This window comes from Lagenorhynchus albirostris, chromosome 5, assembly GCF_949774975.1.
Source record: "Lagenorhynchus albirostris chromosome 5, mLagAlb1.1, whole genome shotgun sequence".
Classification (NCBI taxonomy): Eukaryota; Metazoa; Chordata; class Mammalia; order Artiodactyla; family Delphinidae; genus Lagenorhynchus; species Lagenorhynchus albirostris.
Window position 1 is genome coordinate 141,707,136 of NC_083099.1, and position 26,618 is coordinate 141,733,753.

The 26,618-nt window shown below is 57.9% G+C and overlaps 1 protein-coding gene across 2 annotated transcripts; it reads right to left on the minus strand.

Moving 5' to 3' along the window:
• Nucleotides 1-336: 336 nt before the first annotated feature.
• Nucleotides 337-25,416, minus strand: RIPK4 (receptor interacting serine/threonine kinase 4). Of its 2 annotated transcripts, none has more exons than XM_060150954.1 (8): nucleotides 25,206-25,416; nucleotides 15,802-16,093; nucleotides 10,125-10,273; nucleotides 8,516-8,565; nucleotides 6,865-7,023; nucleotides 5,998-6,101; nucleotides 4,504-4,765; nucleotides 337-2,787 (listed from the first exon to the last, which is right to left on the minus strand). In XM_060150954.1, exons 1-8 carry the CDS (start codon nucleotides 25,385-25,387, stop codon nucleotides 1,628-1,630), a joined length of 2,358 nt encoding a protein of 785 aa, XP_060006937.1. In that variant the 5' UTR covers nucleotides 25,388-25,416; the 3' UTR covers nucleotides 337-1,627. The 2 variants fall into 2 exon arrangements, with proteins under 2 accessions (XP_060006937.1, XP_060006939.1); XM_060150956.1 differs by lacking the exon at nucleotides 25,206-25,416 and adding an exon at nucleotides 24,852-24,981.
• Between the last annotated feature and the right edge of the window lie 1,202 nt (nucleotides 25,417-26,618).

A 26,618-nucleotide genomic window follows, 5' to 3' on the forward strand; every position in this document is an offset into this window, starting at 1 on the left:
CCCTGGTCGGGGAACTAAGACCCCGCATGCCACAGGGCATGGTCAAAAAAAAAAAAAAAAAAAACTTACAAAGAAATAAAAACTCTGGTGTTGGGAGCTTCTTCCCTAACGGTTCACACATGCAGGAGGAAGGTCCCGGGCTAAGGAGGCAGGAAGCCCGGGTCCACCCTTCCACCTCTTCCATCCCCCCCAGATCATGGGTAAATTCAGGGCACACAGATTGCCCTTCCAAAGGGCATCTCCACCCCACATGGGACTGCCTCAGATCTGCTTTTCAGAAATCAGATTATTCGAGCTCATGTATATGAAAATGTAGGCTCATCGGTTTCAAAAAGGTCGGAAGAGAACTTAGCTTTATTGACATCAAACAGAAGCTTCTTCTTCCACGTGTTCTACATACAACAGTAGCACAACACATTCAAAGCACAAGGCATATTAAAACATAGCCAGTTCTAAGCAGCCCGGATATTTCCTGTCACAGAAAAGAAGTATCCTGCCCACAGATTCACATTAACATACATGGTACGTTAACATCAATCTCTGTTTCATACACCAGTCCAAAGGGCATGTTTGCATACAGGGTCGGGGCCTGCAGCAAACTGACTCTAATCATAGTATTGGGGGGCGGGTGCATGTGGGACACAGGTGACAACAACAGAACGGGGTTTTTACATCCAAGACCGTGAGGCTGTCTCCTGGAGCTGACTTGGGGGGCCACACCCCAAAAGCTGAGGCTCCTGCAAAGAGTAGCCGTTTGTAAAGCAGGTCAGAAACCTCCTTGGAGACCCTAAAACAGCCTCACTCGGCACAAACCGCTACCCGGCCAAGGCTGACGGCTGAAAACGGTGAGGAAGGTGGTGCATCTAACTTGCTAACACTGTTCTGAGTCCGAAACTGAGGCCGTCAGTGAAGTTTTCTTGACTTTTAGACACTTGACTCTAAAGTTCAGACATTTTCTGCAACGAGACATGAATTAGGGCAGGTAGCACTCACGGCACACGTGTGTGGCCACCCACGAGGACTGAGTGATGGACAAATCTGGGTATGAAAGGGCTGGTGAGATGACTGTTTTTGCTTCAAAAACCAACCACCGGTTCACACTCGTTGCGCAGAAGGCAGACCATCCAATGAGATGGAAGTTTTTAACGGATCTAAAGCGACAGCTGACATTGTTCATCTATGAAAGGTATTCTTCTGGAGAACAAGAATTCCACGAAAGCCTTCTGGAACAGGCTTCTTTGCCTGCCGCTGCAAATGGAGAGAAAAGACGCAGCTCTTCCTGCACACCACCTTCCCAGCCATAGGTGGCTCCGCTCACGACGGGGTGGGGGGGCTCACGGCCCTGTCACCGAGGGATCGACGGCAGGAGCGAGGGGTGCAGCCAAATGCCTCCGACCCCGTCCCTCCGACGCCGGGCGCACCCGTGGGCAGTGGTCACGCGCGCTCTGACCAGCCTCGTCGGGGGGGGGGGGGGGGTGCGCAGGCGACGCCCAAGCAGACGCCGGCGCAAATCCCGAGTCGGCGGCCACCCGCCTCTCGAAGGCATCCCGCAGGCCGCAGACGGGGCGAGCGGAGCACGGCGCGGGGACAGGAACCCCGCGGGGGCCCCGTCTCCGGGGGCGGCAGGCTAGGTCTTGCTTCGCCGGAGGAGCGCGGCGGAGGGGCTGGGGCCGCCCTGGAACTTGAGGCTCTGCAGGTTGACGTGGGCCCCGTGTCTGAGCAGCGTCTCCACCGTCTTGGCGTGCCGGCCCCGGGCGGCCAGGTGCAGCGCGCTGAGCCCCTGCTCGTCAGACAGGTCACGCACGTCGGCGCTGACTAGCTCCGCCACCACCTCCGAGTGCCCGCCGGCGGCGGCCAGGTGCAGCGCCGTCTGGCGGCGGGGCCCCCGGGCCAGCACGTCGGCCCGCTCCTCCACCAGCAGCCTGACGGTCGCCAGGTGCCCACCGCGGGCGGCCAGGTGCAGTGCGGTGCAGCCCTCAGCCGTCACGGCCTCCCTGCGGGCGCCCCGGTGCAGGAGCAACCTGGCGGTGCTCGTGTGCCCCGTCTCCGCGGCCACGTGCAGGGGCGTCTGCGCCAGCAGGCCGCAGACGTTGACGTCGGAGTGCAGGTCGATGAGGACGCGGGCCACGCGGTAGTGCCCGCGCTGGGCGGCCAGGTGCAGGGGCGTCCTCCCATCCAGTGTCTGGGCGTCCACGCTCACCCCCGGCTGCTTGGCCAGCAGCTTGACGATGGGCAGGTGGCCCTGCCAGGCGGCGTAGTGCAGCGGCACCCAGGCGTCCTTCCCCGGCAGGCCGGCGTCCACGCCGTGGCGCAGCAGGATACGCACGATGCTCTCCTGGCCGTGCTGGCAGGCCACGTGCATGGGCGTCCGGCCCTCGCAGTCTGCCTCGTGCATGGAGGCGTTCTTCTCCAGCAGCAGCCGCGTGCTGCCCTCGTCCCCGTTCTGGGCCGCGAAGTGCAGGGCCGTCCACTGGTCCTCGTCCGCGGCATTGACACTGATCTTCCGGGCCAGCAGGAGCTCCACGACGCCCCGCACCCTCTTCTCCACGGCCACGTGGAGGGGGGTGGAGCCCTTCCTGTTGGTGAGATTGGGGTTGGCGTTGTTAAGCAGCAACCACTTGACGCAGTCTTCCTGCCCAGCCTGCACGGCCAGGTGCAGCAGGCTGGCGCCGCCGTCCAGGACCAGGTCGACGTCCTGGGGCTGCAGGATCTTCATCAGCCTGCTGGTGTCCCCGTTCACGATGGCATCCACGAGCTTCTTCTTCTGGATGTCGGTGGCACCGAGATCTGCGGGGAGAGCAGGTGCAGGGGTCACGTGGGGCTGCCTCCCCGGGCCCGGCCAGTGTTTTCTACATGGCCCCCAACTCCCCGTGGCCTCCAGGCCGCTTTTTATCTGAAATCGCTTAAGTGCTGTGCTGTCCATGCTGGTTTAATTTAAGATCGAGTGGGGAGACCTCGGGCAGGGCAACGAATGTCTCCAAAGTGCTCTTCTGTCGAGGTACAAAGTAAAAATCATTCTACCCATCCGGTAGGGTCGCGATTAGATAAGGGATGCAAAACTCAGGCCCCAGCTGGTACTCAGAAACGGCAGCACAGACCAGGCAGCAGCCCCCAACCCACCGGAGAGCTGGCAGCTCCTAGCCCAGGCCACTCCTCCAGGGCCCACCACCTGCTCCCAGCCCAACCTCCAAATGATGCCTCTTGTCTCAGCAATATCATGAAGGACGCTTTCTAGAATACTCCTTAAAGGACTGAGTCTCCCATTTTAGAAGGACTGTTATTCACGATGTAAAGGTTAAATTTAACATAAAAATCCTATTACATTGTCGGGTTCCGATTTAAATGAAACGAGACGCCCTCACGTGGAACATTTTCAAGGGGCCCTGCGTAGGAGGAGGGGGCATGGGGTGTATTAAGAAAATGGAATCAGCCCAATGGGGACTTAGTGTTTTAATGCTGCTTCTGAGATGGGCCAGTGACTGGTCCTCTCCAAGCATGAAGACGTCACTTGAGGGTAGCAGGCCCCGAGAGAAAGTTCCACATCTTTCTCCGTGGGAGACGGGTGCTTCTTTCTCTTCAGCCTCATCGCTGGCTGCTAACCTCCAGTCCAGCCAGGCCTTCCCCACCTCTGCGCCTCTGTAAGGAGTTTCCTCAACCCTAAGTGCCCCCTTTCATCCCAAATATTCCACTCTAAAAATTCCAGGAGGTCCATGGCATCTAGGAAAAGTCCTCATTCCAGGAGGAACTCCCCGATTCCCCAGGAAAAACAAGTTCCCCTTCCTCCTGGGGTCTGTACCCTTCCCGCGCCCCTCTGGCCACCCCTGCACTGTAGCCCTAAGCGTGAGCAGGCATATTTTCCTCACGGAAAGGAAACCTCATACGTCATCCTCACAGGCAGCAACGAGGGGGCTGTAGTTAGCAGCAGGCCCCCACCCGAGGGCCAGCACCTGGGACAGGGCAGGGGCAGGGGAAAGCACCTTCTAGACAGAAAACCCAAGGTATATAAACAGGACCAGGGAGTCACAACCTCCAAGGCCAGCTTGCCCATCAACATGCCCGGCTATGGTAGATGGGAGCGCACGAATAAGAAGGAATGTGGGTGTTTTCCCCTCACCGTCTGGGAAAGGGGGTATGGGGCTGACATTACAAGAGAGAGAGGTCTCCAGGGACAGGGGTTCCATACATCCACTGGGCTCCCTGATGCAACTCGAGTTCTTCAACCTGCAAACCGGAGCTCAGCCCCTGCGTGCCGGGGTGGCACGGGTGAGAGCCACCCGCACAGCCAGGGGTGTGACTCACCCCTCTTACATCTAAGTGACACCTGCTCGGCCCACGTGCATCTCTGCATTTGCACCGACGCCCAAACCCAATCAGTGAAGGGCTGCAGAAAACACAGGACGGCTACCGTGAGGTCAGGAAGCCCGTTCAGTTGCTCACTCTCTGCCCGGCCCCCCGGGCCCCCAGTTAAGCGCATTATTTCCCAGGGATGGGCCCTCCACTCACCGCCCGCTGAAGACTCCCGCTCGAAGGACAAGGACAGCGACCCTCTGGAGGAGAAGGCAGAATCCACCGAGGACACCCCCGACAGCCTCTTGCCGCTGCTCGCCGACGGAAGTTTGCACGCGGAGGAGCTGCGGCCGAGCTCTTCCGGGCCCTCGAGGGTCTGGGAGATGCCCGAGTCCAGCTGGGACAGCAGCTCGGAGAGGCTGTAGTCGTTGTCAAAGGTCGGGGCAGAGGCTCGCTTGAGCGGGGTGGCCCCGGGCGCCTGCAGAGACAGCACACGGAGGGGATGAGGCTCCATCCGTGACCTGACGGGGCGGGCGGAGGAGGTGGGGAACGCGTGGGTCCCCCGTGAGCCATGCAGGGAATTTAACTCCCGTTACCATGGTTCTAGGGGGCCCAGAGACCCTGCGCTGGGTCCACCCGGTGGGAGGACATGGTAAGAAAAGACGACGACGGGGACGGAATGCCCGTCACCATGCTGGGGCCCATCTGCGCAGTGACGTGGCCCTGAGTTATCCGGACAAGATGTGAATAAGCTGCAGGAGGTGAAGCCTGTGTGCTGGCCGTGTCCACCCAGGACAGGTCAGCGCTGATACGAAACGGAGGAAGGAGATGGGCTGGGGTCCTAACAACCCGCCACCCTCCCCGGAGCTGTGCGAGTCTAGCTGGGGGGCCGCACGTGTACAAGGGTGGGGGGCAGGGGCCGAGCTACAGGGACAGCACGGCAGTCCACCCCAACCCATCCTAACAGGCCCTTCCGAGGGCCCCCTCCTGCCCGGCCGCGAGAAACGCAGGTTGTGCCGAGGGGTTAGAATCTGCAGGTGACTCGTGATTCCTCCCGGTTCCCGCCCACCTGTCCCCAACTCTTCCCTCTCCTCAGGAACTGGTGGCCTGGCGCACCGAGTCACACCACGCGCTGGGCCTTTCTTCCCCTTATGGGGGTGGTGGGGACTCGGTCCCCTTCCCTGCCCCTCTGCCCTCTGACCTCACGCACACGCCCCTCCCTGCTCAGACAGCAGACACACCATCAATGCTTACTTATCTCCCGGCCTTACAGCACAGCCTGGGGTGATAACACCAGATATCACCCAATAAGGTTAGTTTAGCAGGCTCCACTTCACGAGTCTTATTACCCGAAAGGTATTTATTTAGTTAGCATAGTTAGAATTGATCACATCTCACCTAACCTGTGTGGCACTCATAAAACAAAACGTGTATAGGCAGTTAGAAAGTGGACAGATCCCCAGCCTCGAGGTGCAAAAAGACGCCCAGACCCCCAGAGCCCAGACCCCCTCCCCAGTCTGGCCTGCAGGCTTCCGAGACCAGCTCGCCAAGGCAGCAAGCTCAAGGCCGAGCAGCCAGGGGCAGGGGGACGGCCCAAGCCTCAGAACAGGGCGCGAGTGGTCCAGGCTGGCAGGGCATTTGCAGAAAAGAGAGACTCAACCCCCGAAGCCAAGTTAGGGGAAACCAGGCCCCCGGGAGGGTCCCCATTACCTCGGCCTCGGCCTCCGGTGGGTTTCTCACATCCGGGTCTGGAGTTGTCTCTTTCACCTCATCGTCAGGTTTTTCGCACAGGTCCTCGGTTTCAGAGGTGATTTCTTTGGGGGACAAAACACAAAAGGGTATATCGCCTCCACACTGACTCACACAAATGCTCTAGTTAAACGTGTGACCTCAGGCCGGGACAGAAGAGGCAGCACCCGCAGGGTCCAGCCTCTTGACCGGTCAGCACTGTGGCCTCCCAGGCTGCTGGCCCCGGCCAAGCTCATGGCAACCCCGCAGGGGTCCCCATCGGCAACCACATGCAGGGTCTGGCCAGACTCCAAGCAGGAGACACCGAGGCCCCGCTTCCCAAGAAGCCAGACCCGCCGGAGCGCGTACCCCGACGGCCCGGCTGCCAGCTCCTGGCGAGAGGCTCCCACCGCATTCACGCTGGTTTCCCCATAGGTTTTAAACCTCGTGATCAATTTCAAGTGCGTCAGGATCACTCTCCTAACCAAAGGACACAGCCGTTCCCCAGGGACAAGGCGCCATGAGAAATGCAAAGAAAGCCGCAGGCCAGCGGTCGCCTCGTCCCTAAAAGATGCATTGCTGCATCTGAACCTGCAACACCAAGAGGAGGCTGCTGAGGGCAGCGGGCCACAGCCGGGGGTGGACAGCTGCAGCTGGCCACATGGCTCCAGCCTCCTCGCCCCCGTCCCAGGCAGGGGCCACAGGCGGGCACAGCCTGCGGGTGCCGGGCTCGCCCTGGCGCTCCTGTCTCCGGACAGCCTCCCCTGTCCCGGCCGTCGGCTCCGTCCCCTGGGACAGCGGCGCGACCCTCGAGCAGCAATACTCCGGGCGCCCTCTGGGGGCGCTCACCTTGGAAGCTGGGCCGCTCCCGGGGGTCCCCATGCCAGCACCTCTGCATGAGGCGCAGGAGACTCTCGCAGGCGCGGGGCCTGGGTCTGCAGACAGGCGGCAGCTCGGGGCGGTGGCCCTTCACCACTTTCACCATGATGTGCAGGATGTTCTTCTCATCTGCAAAGGGCAGGTGCACAGGTCAGGGCAGCTCCGTGGGGCTGAGGCAGGATTTCTTATCTTCGGGAGGAGTGACAACCGTGGGAAAGTGTGGGGCACGTCACCACCAAGCGCCCAGGAGACACGGTATTTCCTTTTCAAAGCACAGAGCATTCTTTAATCCTTCACCTTGCGGGGCACATCTGTCCTCTGTTTTCCAGGTTTCAGAAACTATCTGTGATCTACCAAATGGAATCACTGCCTTGTATCACAGAGCAGGTCTTTCTGGGCATCGAACTCAAAGGAAAACCAAGTTCAAAGGAGAAAAATATGGAAGGAGATCGGTTCCAAAGGGGCCCACGCCCACCAAAGGGAAGAACGCTAAGTCACGGAGTCACATCGCCCAGCCCCAAGTGGCCCAAACTGCCCTGCAGTGACGAAAACGTCCTCCCGAATTTCTACCCCAAAGCGCAGGCCCCCGGCGGCCCGAGCGACAGTGCCACCTGGCCACGCTGAAAAGAATCCAGACCACGGACCTCCACTGAGGAGGAGATGGCAGGGAGACAGGGTAACGACGCACAGACAAAACCCTGCAAAAGACCTGGGGGCCACGTGCTGACTCTGATCTGCATTCTTAGATCTTTTTGGTCAGACCAGAAAAGAGTGCGTAGCCCAGGTACTTGACTTTTCCAATAAACCCAGTCAAGGTACTGAGACCTCGGGGCCGGAAATCAGCATGGTGGGTGCGTGGCAGGGGGAGGAAACCCACAGCCCTCGGGCCGGGTGTGCTGACCCGGGGAGCATCCACCCAATGATTCTGGAGGCTGGTTGCCCCACAGTGGGAAGACACTTCCCGTGACCAAACTGTACACTTCAAAACGGTTCAGATGGTCATTTTTAAGTGATGTGTGTTTTACGATCAAAAATTAGAAAATTAAAAAAATATGTATCTGGAAATCACTACAACGGACAAACCTACAGAGACAGAAAGTAGATCAGTGGTCAACAGGGGCTGGGGTGCGGGGAAAGGAGTGACTGCCTAAGCAGCCCGGGGTTTCCTTTTGGGGTGATGGAATGTTCTAGAACCAGACGGTGGTGACTATACAGCACTGTGAATGCACTTAATGCCACAATGTACAGTTTAAATGGTTAAAATGATACATTTTATGTTACGTGTATTATAGCACACACACAAAACAATGAGCTAGGACCTAACAAGAGTCACTGAACAGACCCCATCAGAACGGTGCCTCTCCCCGTATGTGAGCTGCACGGCAGCGCGCCTCGTCGGCATATATGAAAGCCTGCGATGAGGTGGGCCGTGGGTCTCTGTGCGGACCTGCTGGGGAGGACAAGGCAGCCCTGCTCCCCACCAGACGGCCCGCCAGCACCACGGCCCAGAGCGGCCCCGACTGTGATCCTCAGGCACTTCCGACACAGAGAAAGGACCACAGAGCACGCCCTCCACTGCTCGGGGAGAGGCAGCTGCATCACCCCAGACATGTCCACTCACCCGCAAACGGCTTCTTCTGCGTGAGCACGCCCCAGATCACGATGGCGAAGCTGGAAGGGAGGAGGCGCGTCAGTGTCTGCGTGCCGGAGCCTCAAACACAGCGGCGAGCTTGAGGAAGTCCACCCAGAGCCTTCGAGAGACTCCGAGACAGAGAGGGGACACCAAGGTACCTTTCGTGCAGTTTTTTAAACGGGCAAATACTCTTACTGTGGAACAAGGCATGTGGAAAGCTCAAATGTCAGACAACAGACAAAACTCCATCCACTGAACCGTCAGTCCCAACGGCAGGAGGGGTTCCCGAAGGGACCGCCAGCCTGTTCCTGGACCGCCAGCTCGAGGGGAGAACGGCGGAGTCTGCTTCTCTCACACCATCTTCCTGCAAACGCTGGGCCTCAAAATACCGACGACAGCTCTGGGCGTCTCGAGCCCACTGACGTCATCTGAGGGCGTGGAAAAGATGCGGGGGCACCGGCTGAACCTCCCAGGGCCCTTTTTGGTTGTTAGAAATTATATACACTTGTGTGTAATATATATATGTGTGTGTGTGTGTTACCTTTATATCATTTATATATTAATTATATATATATGATTACTCTGGATATACCCCGAAAGAGCTCAATCTGGTAAAATTAAAAAAAAATAAAAACAGAATCAGAAGCCCAAGCACTGAGCTACCAGCCTGCACTGGGTTAAGGGCAGCTGTTTACCGAAAGGCAAGAAGTCCCCATTGAAAAGTAACTGAAATCTACAAATTCAAAAGTTGAAACTCTCAACTCCGAAATAAACAGAGAATCTTATTCTCCCCAAACCCTACAGGCAGGTGCCCAGCGCCCTGTGCACCACTCCCCGACAGACGTCCTGCTCAAAGTCCAGCAAAGCACGTGCACGGGCGGCTACGGTCAAACCAGTCGGCCAGGACTCCAGGCGGTGGCCGTGACCCGAAGGCGGGGCTCAGGGCGACAGTCACCGCGTGTGAGCCAAGAACCACAATGAGGGGCTTACGTGCCTGCCGGCACCCGCCCTCCTGCTTTCCTGCTCCGAGAAGTCTGCGTGATTAAGACCTTCACCATGTGGGAAGGGAAGGCGCCAAATGATTCACGCTTGCTCTCCAGCACAGACATCCCCAGTGCCAGTCTGTGAACAGCCTCTAGGGTGTCTGTGCTGCTGTCATGCGTAAGTGACGTTAGGAAGTGAGTTCCGGGCCACAGGGGACTGGATTCTGGAGCCGGAATCCACACGCAGACAGACACAGAGACCACTTGAGGTAGCAGGTTCTCTCAGCAGACAAGCAATAGAGCCCATGTTCCCTACATCCTACAAACACCAAAGCTTTCACGGTGTGGGAGCTGCCCGTCCGGTTGCATAACCGGCTCTAACTGACACCAACCACTAACGTTCTCCATCCTGGGCCAGCAGCGCTCACAGCAGAGAACTCCCTCTTGTAAGCCAGTCCTGGGGTAGCCCGGACCCTCCGCCTAAAAGCCCTTTCCTTTGGACTGGACCTCTTATCTGGCGGCACGGAGGAGCCCCTGGCCAAGCCCCGCTGCAGAGCACGAGGAATCCAGGCGCGGAGCCCCTGGCGGCCTGGGGCTGCGCGCCTGACACACACCTGTACACGTCGTGCTTGGTGTCGAAGAGCCGGCTCTTCTCCCGGATACGCTCAGGAGGAAGGTAGGCGATGGTGCCGAAAAGGCCGTCCATGCTGAGGTCCTGCGAGTGGGACAGCCCGTTGCACTTGGCTAGCCCGAAGTCGGAGATCTGCAATGCAGTGGCGGGAAGGAGCTCGTCAGGCTTGGCTGGCAGCTTGCTGAGTGAAGCAGCCGGGGCTGCTGCTTCGGGACGTTTTATCAGCATGCCCTCCCCCAGGACCCTGGCAACGTCGGGGGCAGGGGCGGTACCCCCACCCCCCACCCCCGGCTGAGCAGCTGCGTTCAGGAATCGGCACCATGGCTCTCACATCACCTGCGCTCCCCGGCGCAGGCGGGAAGGTCCAGCCAGCCTGGGAAGAACCATGCCTGAAACCATTAGGAGCTTGATGGACAGGGGAAAAGATTACACTTGAAGGAAGGAATTCACTGGCGGAAGGAAGGCAAGGGAGGGGGCACCCTCAGAGGCAAAGCAGTTATGCAATCACACAGCTGGGCCGGCGGGCAAGCAGCAGCTGCTTCTTCAAAGGGAAACGCGCCTTCAGAAGCCCTTTAAAGCGAGCAAAGCACAACTGCCAACCTCGGCGGCCCTCTGTCCTCCATCTGGAGCGTTCTAGGAACAGACACCTGCTGGCTCCAAACACAATACCCAAACGACAGGTGTGACATACATCCCCTCCGCCGCAGGGCCCACCGGCCCAAGGGGCACCTGGACCCAGCAGCTCGGGCCCCATACACCTCTACCTCCGCGTCTCCTTAGGCCAAGGCGTCCTGAAGGCTCAGGGGAACCCACAAGGGGGAAGTCACTGCGGGGCGCCCGCCCTCCCCCCTGCAACCCGGGGTGTGAATCAGAGCCCTCAGAGGCGGTGAAACGCTGTGTGCGATTAGGCCACACTCTCTGGCATTAAGGGACTCAGGATCCGCGTGGAAAACGGCCCCTTCGTAAATTCTCCTCCGAGGCGCGTGGGTTTTTCTAAGCCTTCTGGTTAACTCCGGGCTCCCCTCAAACACGCCTCTGGAGTGATGGGAATGCGGCTGAGTCAGGCCTTTGGTTCTGGGCTCACCTGCCCACAAGGTGAGCCAGGGGCCTGGCGTCATCACCGCTGAGCAGGGCGGGTTTAGGACTGGGGACTCGCTCCTCCAAGGGGTCTCTGACCACATCTGCCGGGCGGGGGGGGGAGGGGCGTGGGGGATGGAAGAAAGCCTGTGACACTGGACCCGGCCCCCACTTCTGCAGTCAGGCTCTGCCCGGTGGGGGGGGCGTGGGTCCACACGAGTGAGGCCGGCCTGGCCATTTCGGGGTCCCCAGCAGCGGTCCATTCTCTGACCTCCAAGAAACTTTCCACTTGGGAAAGGGAAGTGCTAGCTCCCCAGAACGAACCCATCACCCCGACCCTGCAGCTCGGGACCGGGAACAGAGCCACGCAAGGTAGCAGGTGGACGAGCGGGAAAGTTTCAGTACCAAACTCCCAGCAGTGTGGACGTGTCAGATTCAGGACTGAGGACAGACGGGGATGCAGGGATCCTGGCACCTGGTGCCCCACCCCACGTTGGCAGCCTTTTCTTCTTATTTCTGCTGCTTCAAGATACACACTTGACGAAAGGAAAATAAGCCTAAATTCTACGTGAAACCTCCGGCATCAAAAGGCAAACTCAGAAATGAGAATTCTCTGATGGCCACCGACCCTCCGGCCCACAGGATCTCTCCACCTGCTCCTTCTCACCTGTCCTGCCCAGGGAGGGCCTGCCTCGTCTGTCCCCGGGTTCCCAGACAGCAGGACAGTGTGGCAATACCTGAGGACAGCAAGCGCCCTATAATTTACAAACGAACCCGCACTCAACGTCCGCCTCGGTACTGCGCAGAGCCAGTGCTCACAGGGGCCCCCGGGACACGGCCCTTCCCCCGCCGGGCCCAGCTGGATGAGACTAACAGAGACTAACGAAGGGCCGGGTCAGGGCCGTGCCACCTTGGAGTGAAAGGCCATTCTGGACCACAGAGAACAGGACCCTGGGTATCCAGCCCTCTGAATACAGCCTAGTCTGGGCAAAGTGGGCCCCAAGTATAGCTTGAGATTTTAAATCGACTTATTCCATTATCAACTTGAAATGCGTTTACTACTGTCACTAGAATTAATATTTTAGTAGTGATATTTAGCATACTTAATATTAACCTCACATATTAATTTAATATTAAAGTGCCTTGAATACACTTTCCAAAAACAGGTGGTTGCTGTGAAATTTTCAGTTCCAGTCATCCTACGTATGGACAAAAAATGTAGCCTCCAGGGACCAAGGGAAGGGGATGGAGTGACAACTTAGGATCTTATTTCAAGATTCCAGATTAAAGTTGTATTGCTAAAAATAACCATCAACTAAAAACTGCCCAGAAATCGAGCGGCCGACTTAGAACCTCAGATGAGGCTCCCGCTGAGTTGTTCCTGAGGATGAAAAAAACGCGCCTGTGAATATATTTTCTGCTTGTTTGGGGCTGTGCAGGGTGACTGCCCACCTGGTTAAGGAGTCACAGGGCTTCCCTGGTGGCTCAGTGGTTAGGAATCTGCCTGGCAATGCAGGGGACACAGGTTCGAGCCCTGGTCCGGGAAGATCCCACATGCCGCGGAACAGCTAAGCCCGTGCACCACAGCCACTGAGCCTGCACTCTAGAGCCCGCGCGCCACAACTACTGATGCCCACGTGCCTAGAGCCCGTGCTCTGCATCAAAAGAAGCCACCACAATGAGAAGCCCACACACCGCAACGAAGAGTAGCCCCCGCTCGCCACAACTAGAGAAAGCCCGTGTGCAGCAGCAACGAAGACCCAATGCAGCCATAAATCAATCAATAAATTTATTTTAAAAAAAAAAGGAGTCACAGAAGTGCATTCCCGACCTTTGGGAAAGAGGGGCTGGTGGCCTGGCCACCTCCTCGGAGCTGCAGTGTCCCCTCCCTTCCTGTCAGTGGAGACTGCTCCCAGCCACCCCAGGTCCTTATTAACAGGCCCCTTGGTCCTTTAAGGAATGTTCACCCACTTTCTAAAACTGCCACGAGTGCCAGGCCTGCCAAGCCCGGGGTGGACAAGCGGAGGAGGAAGAAAGCGCTCAAAGCAAGGAACCCCGGGAGCCAGCGCAGAAACGACCACAAGGACATCAGCCCCGGGGGCCAGCGAGCGGCACTCAGCGTCCTACGGGGCGGGCGTTCGGTCCTACTGTGTACGCAGCACCGGCGACCATCCCTGGACGCAGGTCAGCATCGCGGCGTGGACAGGACAGGAGGAGACTATGTGCCGGCCACTCCCAGCACCCAGAGCACCAGCCCTCGCCGACACGCCCACAGGCCAGGCGAGGAGCCCCCCAGCAACAGGGCCACCACCCCACCTGCCAGGGACAGAGTGCGCGAGGGCTGTGCTGCCCAGGAGGACGTCACCGTGGTCCTCAAAGGGCGGGCCTCCTGCCCCAGACATCCCACATGGCTGTTAGGAGAGCGGCCGGACGGTGGGAAGGGAGTGAGCTGGATACAGGCCCCGTTGGGCCAACTGCACTCCGTGACTCTGAAAAGACCGCTCAAAGGGATGGGGTGCAATCAGTGGGGTCTCCCTAAGAAAGGCACGTTCTATTACAATGGCATCTCAGCATCCTTAAAGACGAGTGGAAGGCCTCCCCACGCCCTGTACCCTAATCCAACTATGCCTCCTGCTTCTCCTGCCCCTAAAAACCCGGAACTTGCCGTGACTTTTCTTGGGTTGCTTCCTCCTCCGAAAGGCCCTTCTGCAGGTGCCCCCACTCCTGACTGGTCCTCTCTGAAGACCAGTCCCATCCAGTGACACCCTCACCCGAGCTGGAGTTCCAGTGACTCCTCTCCCACTGCACCCCCAGGGGCTGTCTGGACACCTACCGCCCGCTACCTCCTCTGCCCTCGTGCGCCACTGCGTGCCACCCGTGATGTCTGTGAGCATCTCACGTACGGCAGTGGGGCGGGTGGGAGACCAAGGGCTCCAGGGCCGCAGAACCCGGTTCGAACCTCTGCTCAACCACACACAGCTGGACAACCCTGGCCTCGATTTAACCCCTCGGAGCCCCGGCTTAGCAGAAGCCACCGTCCCCTCGGAACCTCCCCTGGCAGACGGGGCAGCTCCCAGAGACAGGGCCTTCGCGCACAGTGGGGACCCATCCTCATCTCCCCTTGCTTGTGCTCATTCAAGTTTGAGATCAAAGGTTTCACTCTGACTTGGTGCCCACGGACCCCACGCTGGTCGTCACAACTCTGCAATGCTCGTCGGGGACAGAGTCCACATGTGAAGCCAGCACCCCAACCAGAAGGAAACAGGACTGCAGGGCTGCTAGAACTCAGGAAGGCTGGGAACCACCCACTTGTTGTTTGTTCCCTCAATTCCCCGCTTCACTTTAGCGGGAGGGTACTTCCAGCTTCTGATAAAATCTTATTCTCGAAGGACACCGCCTTAAGGACACCTTGTCGTTAAGTGTACGACGTGGAAACTGATTCCCCCACCGGCCACAGGCCGGCTCAGCCGGAGTGCTGTGCCTGCCGCAGAGTCGGGGTGCAGGGGGGTGGCTGTGTGCGACCCCGGGCCCAGCCCTCCTTCCACGGCGCCGAGGAGCCGGACGGGACCCCGGCCACGGCGTGTGGCCCTTCCTGACCCGCCCTCCTGAGGGACAGGGTGACCTCAGCAGGTGGGCGAGCCTAGAACCCATGTCACTGAGTGGGAAAGCCACGGCTAGTGCCCCCCACGGTGTGACACGATGGCCTTCCAAGGGAGAGACATCTTCAAAGAAACACAAACCTACCACACTAACAAGGGCCAGTTCCAAGGGGACGGCACCCGATTTTAGTTATATTATCCCTCGTGCTTTTCTGCTTTATAAACTTATCAAAGAAAAAAGATCAGGGCTTCCCTGGTGGCGCAGTGGTTGAGAGTCCGCCTGCCGATGCAGGGGACACGGGTTCGTGCCCCGGTCCGGGAAGATCCCACATGCAGTGGAGCGGCTGGGCCCGTGAGCCATGGCCGCTGAGCCTGCGCGTCCGGAGCCTGTGCTCCGCAACGGGAGAGGCCACAACAGTGAGAGGCCCGCGTACCGCAAAAAAAAAAAAAAAAAAAAAAAAAAAAAATCAGAACTCACAGGCCTTGAAGGAAGAGAACAGAATGAGTCCCTCCAGGGCCCCTCTCCACAGCACTCCGCAGCCCCCATTTCCGAGCACCCCGAGACTCCCATCACCCTGAGCCCAGGAACCACCAAGGGGAAACAGGCTGACCCAGCCCACACGGAGACGGCCGAGCCGAGGTCCGCTTCAATCTGATTGTGTAAGATGGCCAGTAAGACCGGAATCCACAAACCCACAGCCTCTTTTTCCGGGGTGCCCAGAACCTAGAGTCCTGATCCAGGACTTGGGGGCGTGACCCTTGTTCATAAGAGTCCATTTTCCAGTTACACATCTGTGGCGTTTTTACCAGCCACACACGGCAAGACTGGGGATCCTGATGCTGAGAGAGGCCTCTGCTTTGAGTTCTTTCCCGCAAGGGAACCACCTCCTCTTCGGCCCCCTCGCTGGCCCTGAGGTTCCAGTCCCGCGGCCCCCCACCCGGGGCATCCATCGCTCCGGCCACCCGGTCCCCTCACGTCCTTACCTTGACGTGGTAGTGGGCGTCCAGCAGGATGTTGGCGGGCTTGAGGTCCAGGTGGAGGAGAGGCGGGGCCATGCAGTGCAGGAAGTTCATGCCCACGGCCGTCTCGTGGACGATGCGGAAGCGCAGGTCCCAGGGCAGCGGCTCGGAGGCCAGCAGCTTCTCCAGGGAGCCCGTCTCCATGTACTCCATGACCAGGCCCACGGGCTCCTGGCAGATGCCGTACACGGGCAGGATGTAACGGAACTTGGCCATCTCCATCTTCTTGGCTTCCTCCAAAAGTTCCATGCGCTCCCTGGAAAAGTTCAAAGACGTGAGGAATGTGTGCGTAGTGGTCACCTGGCCACAGGCACAGGCACTGTGGCCAGATCAGCAGCTCCACACGGCTGAGAAAATTACTAAAATGCATGTACACGTGTACAAGGGCACGTATGTGTGCGTGCGCGCGCACACACACACACCCACAGAGCTCACTTTAATGTCACATAATTAAATTCTAGGCCTTCCCATGTCTTCAGTCCGTGGTTATTCGAACGCATCTACGCGTCGTGGGGTTGTTGCAAGCAGGGAGGAGAGAGCCTGCAATCATTATCTGAAAACCCTCCGGTAGCACTGAGCCAATGCAGGCTCCGAGCTGCAGATGACGAGGCCACACCGACAATCCCTTCCCTTGGGATGACGGAAGGGACGTTTAGGTTTGACCAAAAGCTTTAACGAATTATCCATCCAGAGAGCCCAGCCCCCTTCTCTGTGAAGCCCATCACTCTGGCTGGCCCCATCATTCCTAAACCCTAACCCCACGCTGCAATTAACGGAGCCTGGTCTAAAGCAGGGTCTGCAGATTGCTGCCCAAGAGCCACCTTCTTTTTAAAACCATTATTTAAACTGTAGTAAAATGTACGTAACATACTATCTATCGCCGTAACCATTCCCAAGTGTGCAATTCACGGGCATCATATCCGTTCACGACATTGTGCAACCAACACCACGCACTCCACCCAAAACTTCGTCTTCATCCCAACAAGAACTCTGTGCCCACTCAACAGGAACCCCTCCTTCCAGGCCCCGCTCCCACCCTCTCTTCCCCTTGCCGTCTATGAATCTGCCTGCTCTAGGGATCTCACATACGTGGAATCGTGTAGCATCCGTCCTTTAGTAACTGGCTTATTTCACTCATCATATGTTGTCCAGGTCCATCCACGCTGTAGCACAAACCAAAACGTCACTCCTCTTATGGCTGAACATCATTCCATTGTATGAACATACGCATTGTGTTTACCGCTCCTCTGCTGATGGACAAGACCCTTGGGTCGTTTTCACCTTCCGGTTACTGTGACTAATGCTGTACATTTATACACACAGGTGTTCAAGTCCCTGCTTTCAACTCTTTTGGATACGTGCCGAGGCGGAGAGTTGCCTGGTCACGTAGTACTTCAGTGTTTAACTTTTGGGCGACTACCAAGCTGCTGTCCACAGCCAGCCCCTGTTCTGTAAAGAAACTGACTGCATGGCAGTCTCACCCATCCACGTCCAGCAGGGCGGAGGCTGTCTCCGCACTCGCGGCAGAGATGCGTAGCTGCGACGCAGACCCCGTGGCCTGCAGAGCCTCAAAGGTCTACTCTCTGCCCTTCACGGAAAGTCTGCCAACCCCTGGTCTAAGGCCACTTCCTGGTGCAGCCGTTATAGACTGGTATCCAGGGCTTTGGTCGGCGTCAGCGTGATGGGTCAAAGTCTCAGAGTACATTCAGGAGAAGAGGCCACATCCCACAAGGCCAAGGCCTGGCCTGTTCTCAACCACGGCCACCGTAGAAAGCACCCGGGAGACGGCTGAAACGCAGACTCCCGGGCTCCGCTCCCGGAGAACAGGCTCTAGGTGGGTGCCAGGAACCCGCTTTCTAGGAAGCTCCTAAAGGAAGAGTCTAGAACCACACAGCCTATGGGAGCTGGGAACTGAGGCAGGAAGCAGCCGGGGCAGCCTCAGGGCCCCCCAACCCCCCGCCCGAGAATGCAGATTCCCACATAAGCCCCCCGGCCCAGGACCCAGGACGGCTCCGCTCCCACCACGGGGGCTCTTCCGGAGCTTGGGTGCATCTGCCCGCCCCACTGCGCCTGCGCCTGCTTCCCAGCCTGCTGGAGAGTCAGAAACTACCACGGAAATGAGGCTGCTTCTTACTGATCTGACCTCCTCTCTGAGACCGCAGCTCACTCCCAGGCCTCCTTTACAGGTATGAAAACACTTCCCAGGGAGGAAGCCACCTGCAAGGAGGAACCACGCCGCACTGTTTACCAAGGTCTGCAGCACCCAGCTCTGCCTGCGGTGGGCTCAGCTGGACAGGACCACAGCACCCCTGCCCGCGTGTCCGGCCCCTGCATATGGGAGGGGAGTTCCCGCCCCTCCGCCCTCCCCCAGGTGAGCGCTGGCCAAGGCGGGTGTCTCAGGGAGAGGATCCCTGGGTGCAGACCAGTGGTTCTCCCCTGGGGGGACTTTGCCTCCGGGGGACATCGGGCACCGCCGCTGGGTACATCCAGTGGGTAGAGGCCAGGAGCGCCACCCTGCACCTTGCAGCACACAGGACAGCCCCCCGGGCAAAGACTTACCCAGCCCCAAAGGCCAAGAGTTAAGCCTGACAACCACTGGAACAGAGCTCACGCATTTTCAGCCAAATTTAAAATAAACCACTAAAGGGATTTCCCTGGCGGTCCAGTGGTTAAGACTCTGCACTTCCACTGCAGGGGGTGCCGGTTCGATTCCTGCTTGAGGAGCTAGGATCCCTCATGCGCATGCCGTGCGGCCAAAAAAAATTTTTTTTAAATAACCCACTACAGTCTAGAATCACCCACCTAAGTACTCCCAGCAATTACTTTAATTTTAATCTGCACCCAATTAAAATTCATTTATTAGTAAGTATTTACTGAGTATCCTCTACATGTTAGAACTGAGGACGAAAGAGACCCCTTCCTTGCGCCTTCAGGGTATTTACCTTCTAGGGGAGAAGGTGGAAAATCACCCCTAAAAAAAGAAGTGCAGTTGAAAATCCAAGTTCTTTGAAGGGGAAGTACAGGGACCTGGGGACGTTTAATAAAGGGGGTCCCTGACTCAGGTGGGCAGAGGGCAGCAGCGAGGGCTCGTAAGGTCTCAGTCCCACTCCTCCACCAGAGCCCCAGGCTGGAAGCAGCAGGGGCAGAGCGGCCACGAGGCACTCAGGGTGGTCACCGGGGCCCCAGCTGCCAGGAGTGCAGAAGCTGGTGGATGCAGGGCCCATTTTCGAGGGAGAACCATTAAGTCCTGGTGACCGACTGACTGGATGTGGAGAAGAGGGAGGTAGCAAGGATGACCCTAGACGTCTACTGGGAATCACTGGGTGGCTCCCCATTTATGGAATCAGCAGGAGCGGGGCAGGCAGGGGGCAAGGGGATCAAGACTTTGGCTCTGAACAGGCTCAAGGAGCAAAAGAATTCCCCTGGCGTCAGGAAAGAGTGCGACAGGTATCAGGAGTGAATCATGACATGACTCTAGGACAAAACTGAGCTCAGCATGACATGCTCTCTTAGCACTCTGGTCAAAGATCCAATGAATGGAACACACGATGTCCACAAGAGCCCCCGTGGAGGTCCCCGGGCCGGGCTGAAGAGTGGGTTCAGGTGCCTGGCCCAGGCCGGCCAGCGCTGGCTGCAGCCACAGTGCTTGCTGGGTTCCCGGGTGACTTGCAGGCAGACCCCAGCGCCGTGCCCGGTCCCGAGGGACATCTGAAAGAGGAAAGGGCTGCATCAAGCAACATTTCAAATAAGGGTTGTCAGTTAAGGAGAGAAAACGGCGCCCTCGGGCCCATCTCCTTTCTCCTCCCCGGGGAAGACCTCACGTCGCCTACACTAACCAGTTCAACTACACTCCTAACACTCTCTCCCGAGCTGTCATGGCGGGGATCAGTACCGCTGCCGCTCTGTTTCCTATTTTAAGAAGCAGTTTTGCGACCTGTCTGGTCCCACTGCCTTTATTCTCTGTTAAAGTGGCCGCTGGGCCGCCGCTCCCCACCAGCGTCGTCCAGCACACTGCGCCCACGTGGCCCTGGCACGGGTCCGGCCGCAGGATGGACAGAGACCCGCTTCCGCCGGGAGACCACGGGAGGATCCCTCCAGGCCCGCAGGCTTCCAGGCACTACAGGTTCCGGAGTTACAGGCCGGCCACTCACAAGGATGGCTTTTTTCCGCTTTCAGCAGACGTTCTGAGAGGCAGCCGGACCGACAGCTGAGGAGGATGTCGATGCCGCTGAAGCTGAAGGTGTCGTTCAGTGAGGCTCCATTCGCCCAAAGGGCTGCACACGTCAGAGCCAGGTGACTTCTGACAGCTGAGCTCACTAGACTCAGGGGAGCAGCTGGCGGGAGAGCCCCACCCCAGTGCACCCAGGTCAGCAGGTTTGCAGCTCTCTCCCCCGCCCCGGGCCCTCCCCACCGCACTGAGAGCCCATTTACCTTAGTTTAAAAAAAGGGGGGGGGGGCGAGCCACTGCAGCTGTCTGCTCCAGAAAGCTGGCCACAGCCGGAATGTTCTCAGACAGCCCGCACCCTTTCCGGAAGCAGCACCAGGCAGCTCGGTCCCGCGGACCATGCATCCCAGGACAGCTCGTGGAGGACGGCCAGCTATCCTGGAAGATAAGGCCTCGTTTCCAGGACAAATCACCTTCTCCGTGACAGCTCAATCAGAAATGCCTAAGAGCCGAGGACCCCGCCATGGCTGCATCCCTGGGGCGAGGAAGGAGGTCCCGGGATCACCCAGCAGGGGGTTCCAGGGGACCCCCCCCCCACCCAGGGAGCCCCTCACTCAGGCCTGGGGAGTGGGTTGGCCGGGCCCCCTAACCATCCTCTTTGGTAGCGTTCAGAAGGGTCGGCACAAAAAATGTTCATCCCGTTTACATTCTAGTAACCACTGAGCCGAAATCCAAGCCACCCCATCCTCTGGGCCTTTCTTCAGCTGCCCCTAGGATACCCTCCAGTACCCACTACCCCAGCTCCGCAGCTGGCAGCATCAGCAATTCCATAAGCCTGGACTGGGCCCTCTCCGGGCACTGCTGGAGGAGACAGGAAGGTGCTTCTCACCCAGAATGAAACCACCACTGTGTCAATTATTTTCTTTTAATATATTTTCCTCGAAGCGGTGTTCCCGGTTTATGCCCACAACAGCACAAGGGAACTGGAGATGGAATTACTGTGATGACTATTATCACTTTAGCACCTGAGCGATTTTCAAGCCAGTCCCAGAGCCCAGGTGCAGGAGGGGGGCCGGGGGGCTTCGGGAGCCCAGCCTCTTCACAGCCACACCATCAGCATCAAAGCCCACGCCACCCGGTGACGAGTGACCTTCCAGGCCACCCGAGTCCACGGACATCAGTTTTCATTCGTACAACCTAAGAATGGTGACGTGCTAAGAGCGTGTCTACGATTAGGCACGATTCAGTGGAGCTGGCATCGTATTTCTCCTCTGTAATCATTCCCGTCACACCTCCTTTCTCCCATTCGGGGAAGGGTTGCTAATTCCGTTTCCCAGCAGGAATGGGGACGGCACCCCTGCCCCGCCCCTGTTGGTCGGAGATGGAAAATCTAGGCATTAACAGGACCAAGTCGGGGTAAAATATGTTAAAGACACTTTATCCACAGCACTTACATCCATTCAATGTTTCTTCCCAATTGAGGCTGGCTAAAGCGTATCTCCCCCACCCCGGGGAGGGCATCGGGGTAGGGAGAGATATGAGGAATCTCACCAGACTGATTCTTTCTTTTTTTTTTTTTTTAACATCTTTATTGGAGTATAATTGCTTTACAATGGTATGTTAGTTTCAGCTTCACAACAAAATGAATCAGTTATATATATACATATATTCCCATATCTCTTTCTAAAGGACACTTTCTGGAGAAGCAATGGGGTTCTCCTCCAGGCTCAGCCACAAATTCCAAAGACATCCAGTGGGCGAGGGAAGCTTTCCGGAGGCATGTACCTTGGAAGGGGGAGAACACGGGCCCCGGGACAGGCCTGCTGAAAGAGGAGTAGCAGGAAACTACGGGAAGGGGGAAAAGGGTCGGGCTATAGAGAAGGGTACCCTGTAACAAAGTGCTCCTCAGAGGGAGAAACCTGGGAACCACTTGTGGGAAAAGGCAGCAGGAAAAACGGTTTAATCATTTGTTACTGATGCCTCCCAGCCAGGCCTTCTCGCTGCGCACCAATCCATTATGTCCCCAGGGAGCCTGCGAGGGGTTCCCACACTGCTATTTTTAAACTGACAAGAACCGGGCTTGTCCAATTGTCAGCTCTGTGCTTACACACCCGGGGTTTGCTGGGGTTTGCTCGGGCTCGCCCTGACTAGCCGCGGCCAAGCTCCAGCAGCTGCAGGCGCTCAGTTATCCTGGGCTTCCTCTGAGCCAGGGGCTGGGGGCCGTAGGAACGGGCCTCCAAGGCTTAGTTCCCACCTAAATGGGAATGCCCGCCCCCCCCCCCAGCTAGACTCCGGCCAAACCCCCGTGATCCCCTAATGAGGGTCAGCCAGGGTGGCTACACGTCCCCCAAAGCTCCCAGATGTGCCCGTAAGGAGAGCGAGTGCAGATCAATGGGGTGTCACTTGGGAATTCCCCGGGGGTGCCCCTTGGAAGCCCCTGGGCAGGTGCCTCTCTGCTCTCTGGGAACTCCAAGGGGTGTCTGGGACCGGGCAGCCCCTGACCTTTCCCACCCAGAAGTACCTGCTCACGTGGCCTGGGGCAGCCTGCTGCTCTGAGGGCCCGGGGTGCACGCTGGGGATCAGGCCCTGCTGTGGTCAAGGGGTGGCATGAAGACTGGGGCCTGCCCGGAGGGAGAAGCAGGCGATGAAAAGGACCCACACCTGTACTGGCGGTGGGTCCCTATGTAACCAGTGCAGGAGGCCCCAGGACAGAAAAGGTCAGGCCCTCATGGCAGGGGTGAGAGGCGCCACCCTTCAAACAGCTGAGACGAGGCTTAGCCGCGAGGGGTATGGGGCTGAGGGCTGCACCTAGGACCCCCAGTAGAATCTTATTCCCCACTCCAGGGAGCATCTTGCAAATAGAAGGGTCAAGGTGGGAGGCAGCTCATCAAAAGAGCACCGAGGCCACCTGCCAAAACCTGGGAGGATGGGGAGCACAGTAGCCATTTCCAGGCCTAGAGGCAATGCCGCAGGGCAGGCAGCTGCTTCTGCACCACAGCGGGCGCGACACAAGCGCCTAATGGGCGTCTCAAGCCAGAGAGAGTCAGCAATGAACCTAGAAGACTCTTCTTTACAGGGAGCAGGGGTGTGACCACCGTCTCAGTCAGAGAGCCCAGCTCCTGCCGCTAACGCAGAGCGCCAGCCTGCCCCGCCCAGCCTGGCAAAGTGCAAGAGGTGAATCTCTTCCTGTTGGGCAATGCTGACCTCTACCCAGCTGTCCAGTACATGCCACCACCTGCCTATTTGGGGCAGGGCAGGAAAGCCTTCCAGGTAAAGGACAGAAAGCTTTGCAACGAGGCAATGCAAGATCCTAAGTGGCCCGCCTCACGTGGAGAAACCCCACCTCCACCTGGGCCACCCAAGAAACGAGGGCCTGGTCGCTGGAAATAACAGACCCTGAGGGTGCGGGCTGCTGAGTCAGCCCGGGGACGTGCTTGTTTACTAGGCTCCTCCGATACAAGACGCTGGTGCTAAAACCTGCGGCTGATGAAGAAAACTCGGCCAGAAGACTCCAGCAGACAAATAAACGTCCCCGAGAGCGTAAAAATACCCACACGCCGGCAAGAGTCGTGCCTTTCAGGCTCTAACCAGGGACCGGCGTTCAAAGAGGTTTGGATTTCATCAAAATAGCCAGGGCGCCCCTTCCGGCCTGAGAAGTTCCTGGGATCCGAGGGAGGTACAGCCTCACAAGCAGCTCCCCTGCGCGTTAGTGATATTTGCGCGACACTCGCCACCACCCTACTGAAGTTTCCAAGAGACACTGTCTGTGCTCGAGGCTTAGAGCAAAAAGCCACACCAACAGTTCTGCTGTATAACCTCCCAGGCCAGGAGGAAAACACAAAGCCACTAAGTGCGCGGGGGCTTCCTCCCCTCCGGGACCTGAGGGGGCACACGCTGCCAATCCTCGGTGCACCTCAGTCCAGGGACACGCACACCACCATTCTGGGGGTGAAAAGCTGGAGTTTGGAGGCCCCAGCATTCAAGAAGCCGAGGATTAGAAACCAGGTCTCTGAGGCAGCAAAGGAGCTGCTTTTCTGAGTCTGTGTCTGTTCGGGGCTGACTTACAGGGGGCTCTCCACACAGAACACAAAACACCACACACCTTCCATGTGGAACGCAAACGTCACCAAAGGATAGGCAATTTAAACGCGCTCAACTGAAGTTTATAAATTATTAAAACGCAACCGTAAAGAGTGAACACCCCTCACCCCAAAAGAGCTACTTCTCAAGACCCTCCTCCCACCGAACCCCTAAAATTATATACACAGACCACAATCCACCGACCGAATTTAACTGGGGCAGCTCCGGTCCTTTCCAACCGTCTTCTTTAACTTGAGCACCTCTGTTACCGAGGGACAGGCAGGTGGCCTCCCAGTTTGGGGATGGGGAAACTGGGGTCCAGGAGGGCACTATGGTCCAACCATAAGTGCAAGGCCGCTCCGCAGAGGCTCGGCCTCTAAATTAAGTCAGCTAAAACGAGAGGGTACGGCCAGAGAGCGCTGAATGTTGGAACCTGGCACCCCGGGCCGCCTGCCGGACCCCACGGCCAGGCCCAAGCCGGGTAACGCCGACGCTCAAGTGCCCGGGCGCCGAGGAAGCCTGCAAGCCAAGCCAGGGCTTCCGACCGAAATAATTACCGTCTTACACCAATTTGTGCTCCAAAGTAAATTACTAAGTAAGTCGAACGGAGTCTAACTAACTCACAAAGCCCAGATCCCACACGGCACTTTTTCTAAGCCGGGCGCAAACCGCAGCGCCCGGGTGGGTCCTGGGCGGGCCGGACGAGCCTCCGAGGGGCGCGGGTCCAAGGCGCAAGGTGAGCCCGCGACCCTGAAAATCCGGGGCTCACCGGAAGCCAGGTAACAATGCCGGGCGCTGAACACCGTCTTAGGCAAACGCGGCTTCCCGAGGCTCCCCGTAGGAGCCGCAGCCCGGGGCACCGGCGTGAGCAGTTAGACCCGGAGCTCGCCAAACCACCCCCAACGTCCCTCCGGCCGAGCAAAAGGCGCAGACCCCGCCGGGGGCTCACGGCCTCGCCCGGCGGTTGGTTCTCCTTCCGAGGCTGCTCCCGAGGCGACTCAGGTGGAGAGAACGGGAACGCCCGGAATCCAAGCACCCCGGCCCCGGCCCGCCGCCGCGCGCCGCTGTGAGGCCGGGCCCCGCCGCCCGCCCCAGCGCCGCCGCCCCCGCCCGGGCCGCTGACCTGTCGTCGACGTGCAGGCTCGGCGAGCACTTGATGGCGAGCCACGTCTTCCAGTGGACGTGGCGCACCTTGTACACCTGCCCGAAGCCGCCCGAGCCGACCTTCTCCCAGCCCGCGAACTCGTCCGCGTCGAACGTGCGCAGCAGCCCCAGGGCCCACGGGCTCCGGCTCTCGCCCTCCATGGCGCGCGTCTAGCCGCAGCTCCGCGCCGCCGCGGCAGCCCAGGTGCCCAGGTGCACGCCCCGCCCACTGACGTCACGTCCGCAAAGCGCCCCGCCCCCCGGGCCAGGTCGCAGCAAAACGACCCAAAGACCGGTGAGGACCCGGCGCTGTCTCCCCGTGTGCTCTGCGTGAGAAGGCGCCCGGGCGCCGCGGGCGGCTGTTGACCTGCGTGTGCGCGGGTGTTTAGATGATTGAAGAGTCATATGCAGTTATAAAAAATAATTCACTCCGCCAAATGCTTCCCCAGTGCTATCACTTTGCAAAACTTTGCCAAAAAAGAAAAAAGTAGATACTTTGATACAATCCACCGGTCTTATTCAGACTTCCCCAATGTTATTTGTCGTTGTCAGTGAGTAAGAAGTTCTATACAATGCGATCACCTGTGTAGGTTCGTGTATCTGTCACTACAGTCAGTTTATGGGACATTACATCACGTGAGAACCCCTCCCGTGGCCCTTTGATAACCGAACTCCCAAGCCCCGTCCGCCACTAATCTTTCTTCTATTTCTAAAATTGTGTTATTTCAAAATACATTATGTTTGCACACAGGAATCGCATAGCGTGGGAGATTTTGGAATTGGCATTTTGCACTCAGCGTAATTTCCTGGAGATCCACCTTTCGCTTTTTTACACCGAAGTTTCCACTTTGAGAGTAACATTTTTTTTTTCCAGTTACCCCGACAGCAAATCTAAAGTGCATTCCAAAGACAGCAGGAGTTCCCGTTCTTTCCTAGAGTAGGGCTTCTTTTCACTTGTAGAACAGACCATTTGAGAAGATGTTTTTCCACCTTTGGGAGGAAAAAAAAAATTCCCAGCCTGAATGCAACCTGCTCTTGGAAAGATATCTGCGTCAGAGGTCGGGAAGTGTAATTGCGAATTTCTACGCCTAAAAAAACACTCATCGGTGTAGACTGTGCAGTGAAGGAAGATTTATTTTTGGCCACATGAGATGAATAATGGGGGCAGGATGCGGGAGCATTCTAATGACGTCATCTGTATTTTTATGTTAGTCACGGAAAAGGAGAGGTTGATCTTAGCCAGCACACAGAAGCCTCAGACTCAGCTTCCACAGACCTTACCTTCCCCTGGGCACGTAATCGAATTTTACAGCCAGTAACTGAACCCATTCTCTCCCGGGGCTTCTCTTCCGCGGGTGCTCACACATTGGAACAGGACAGTGCTTGTTCCAGG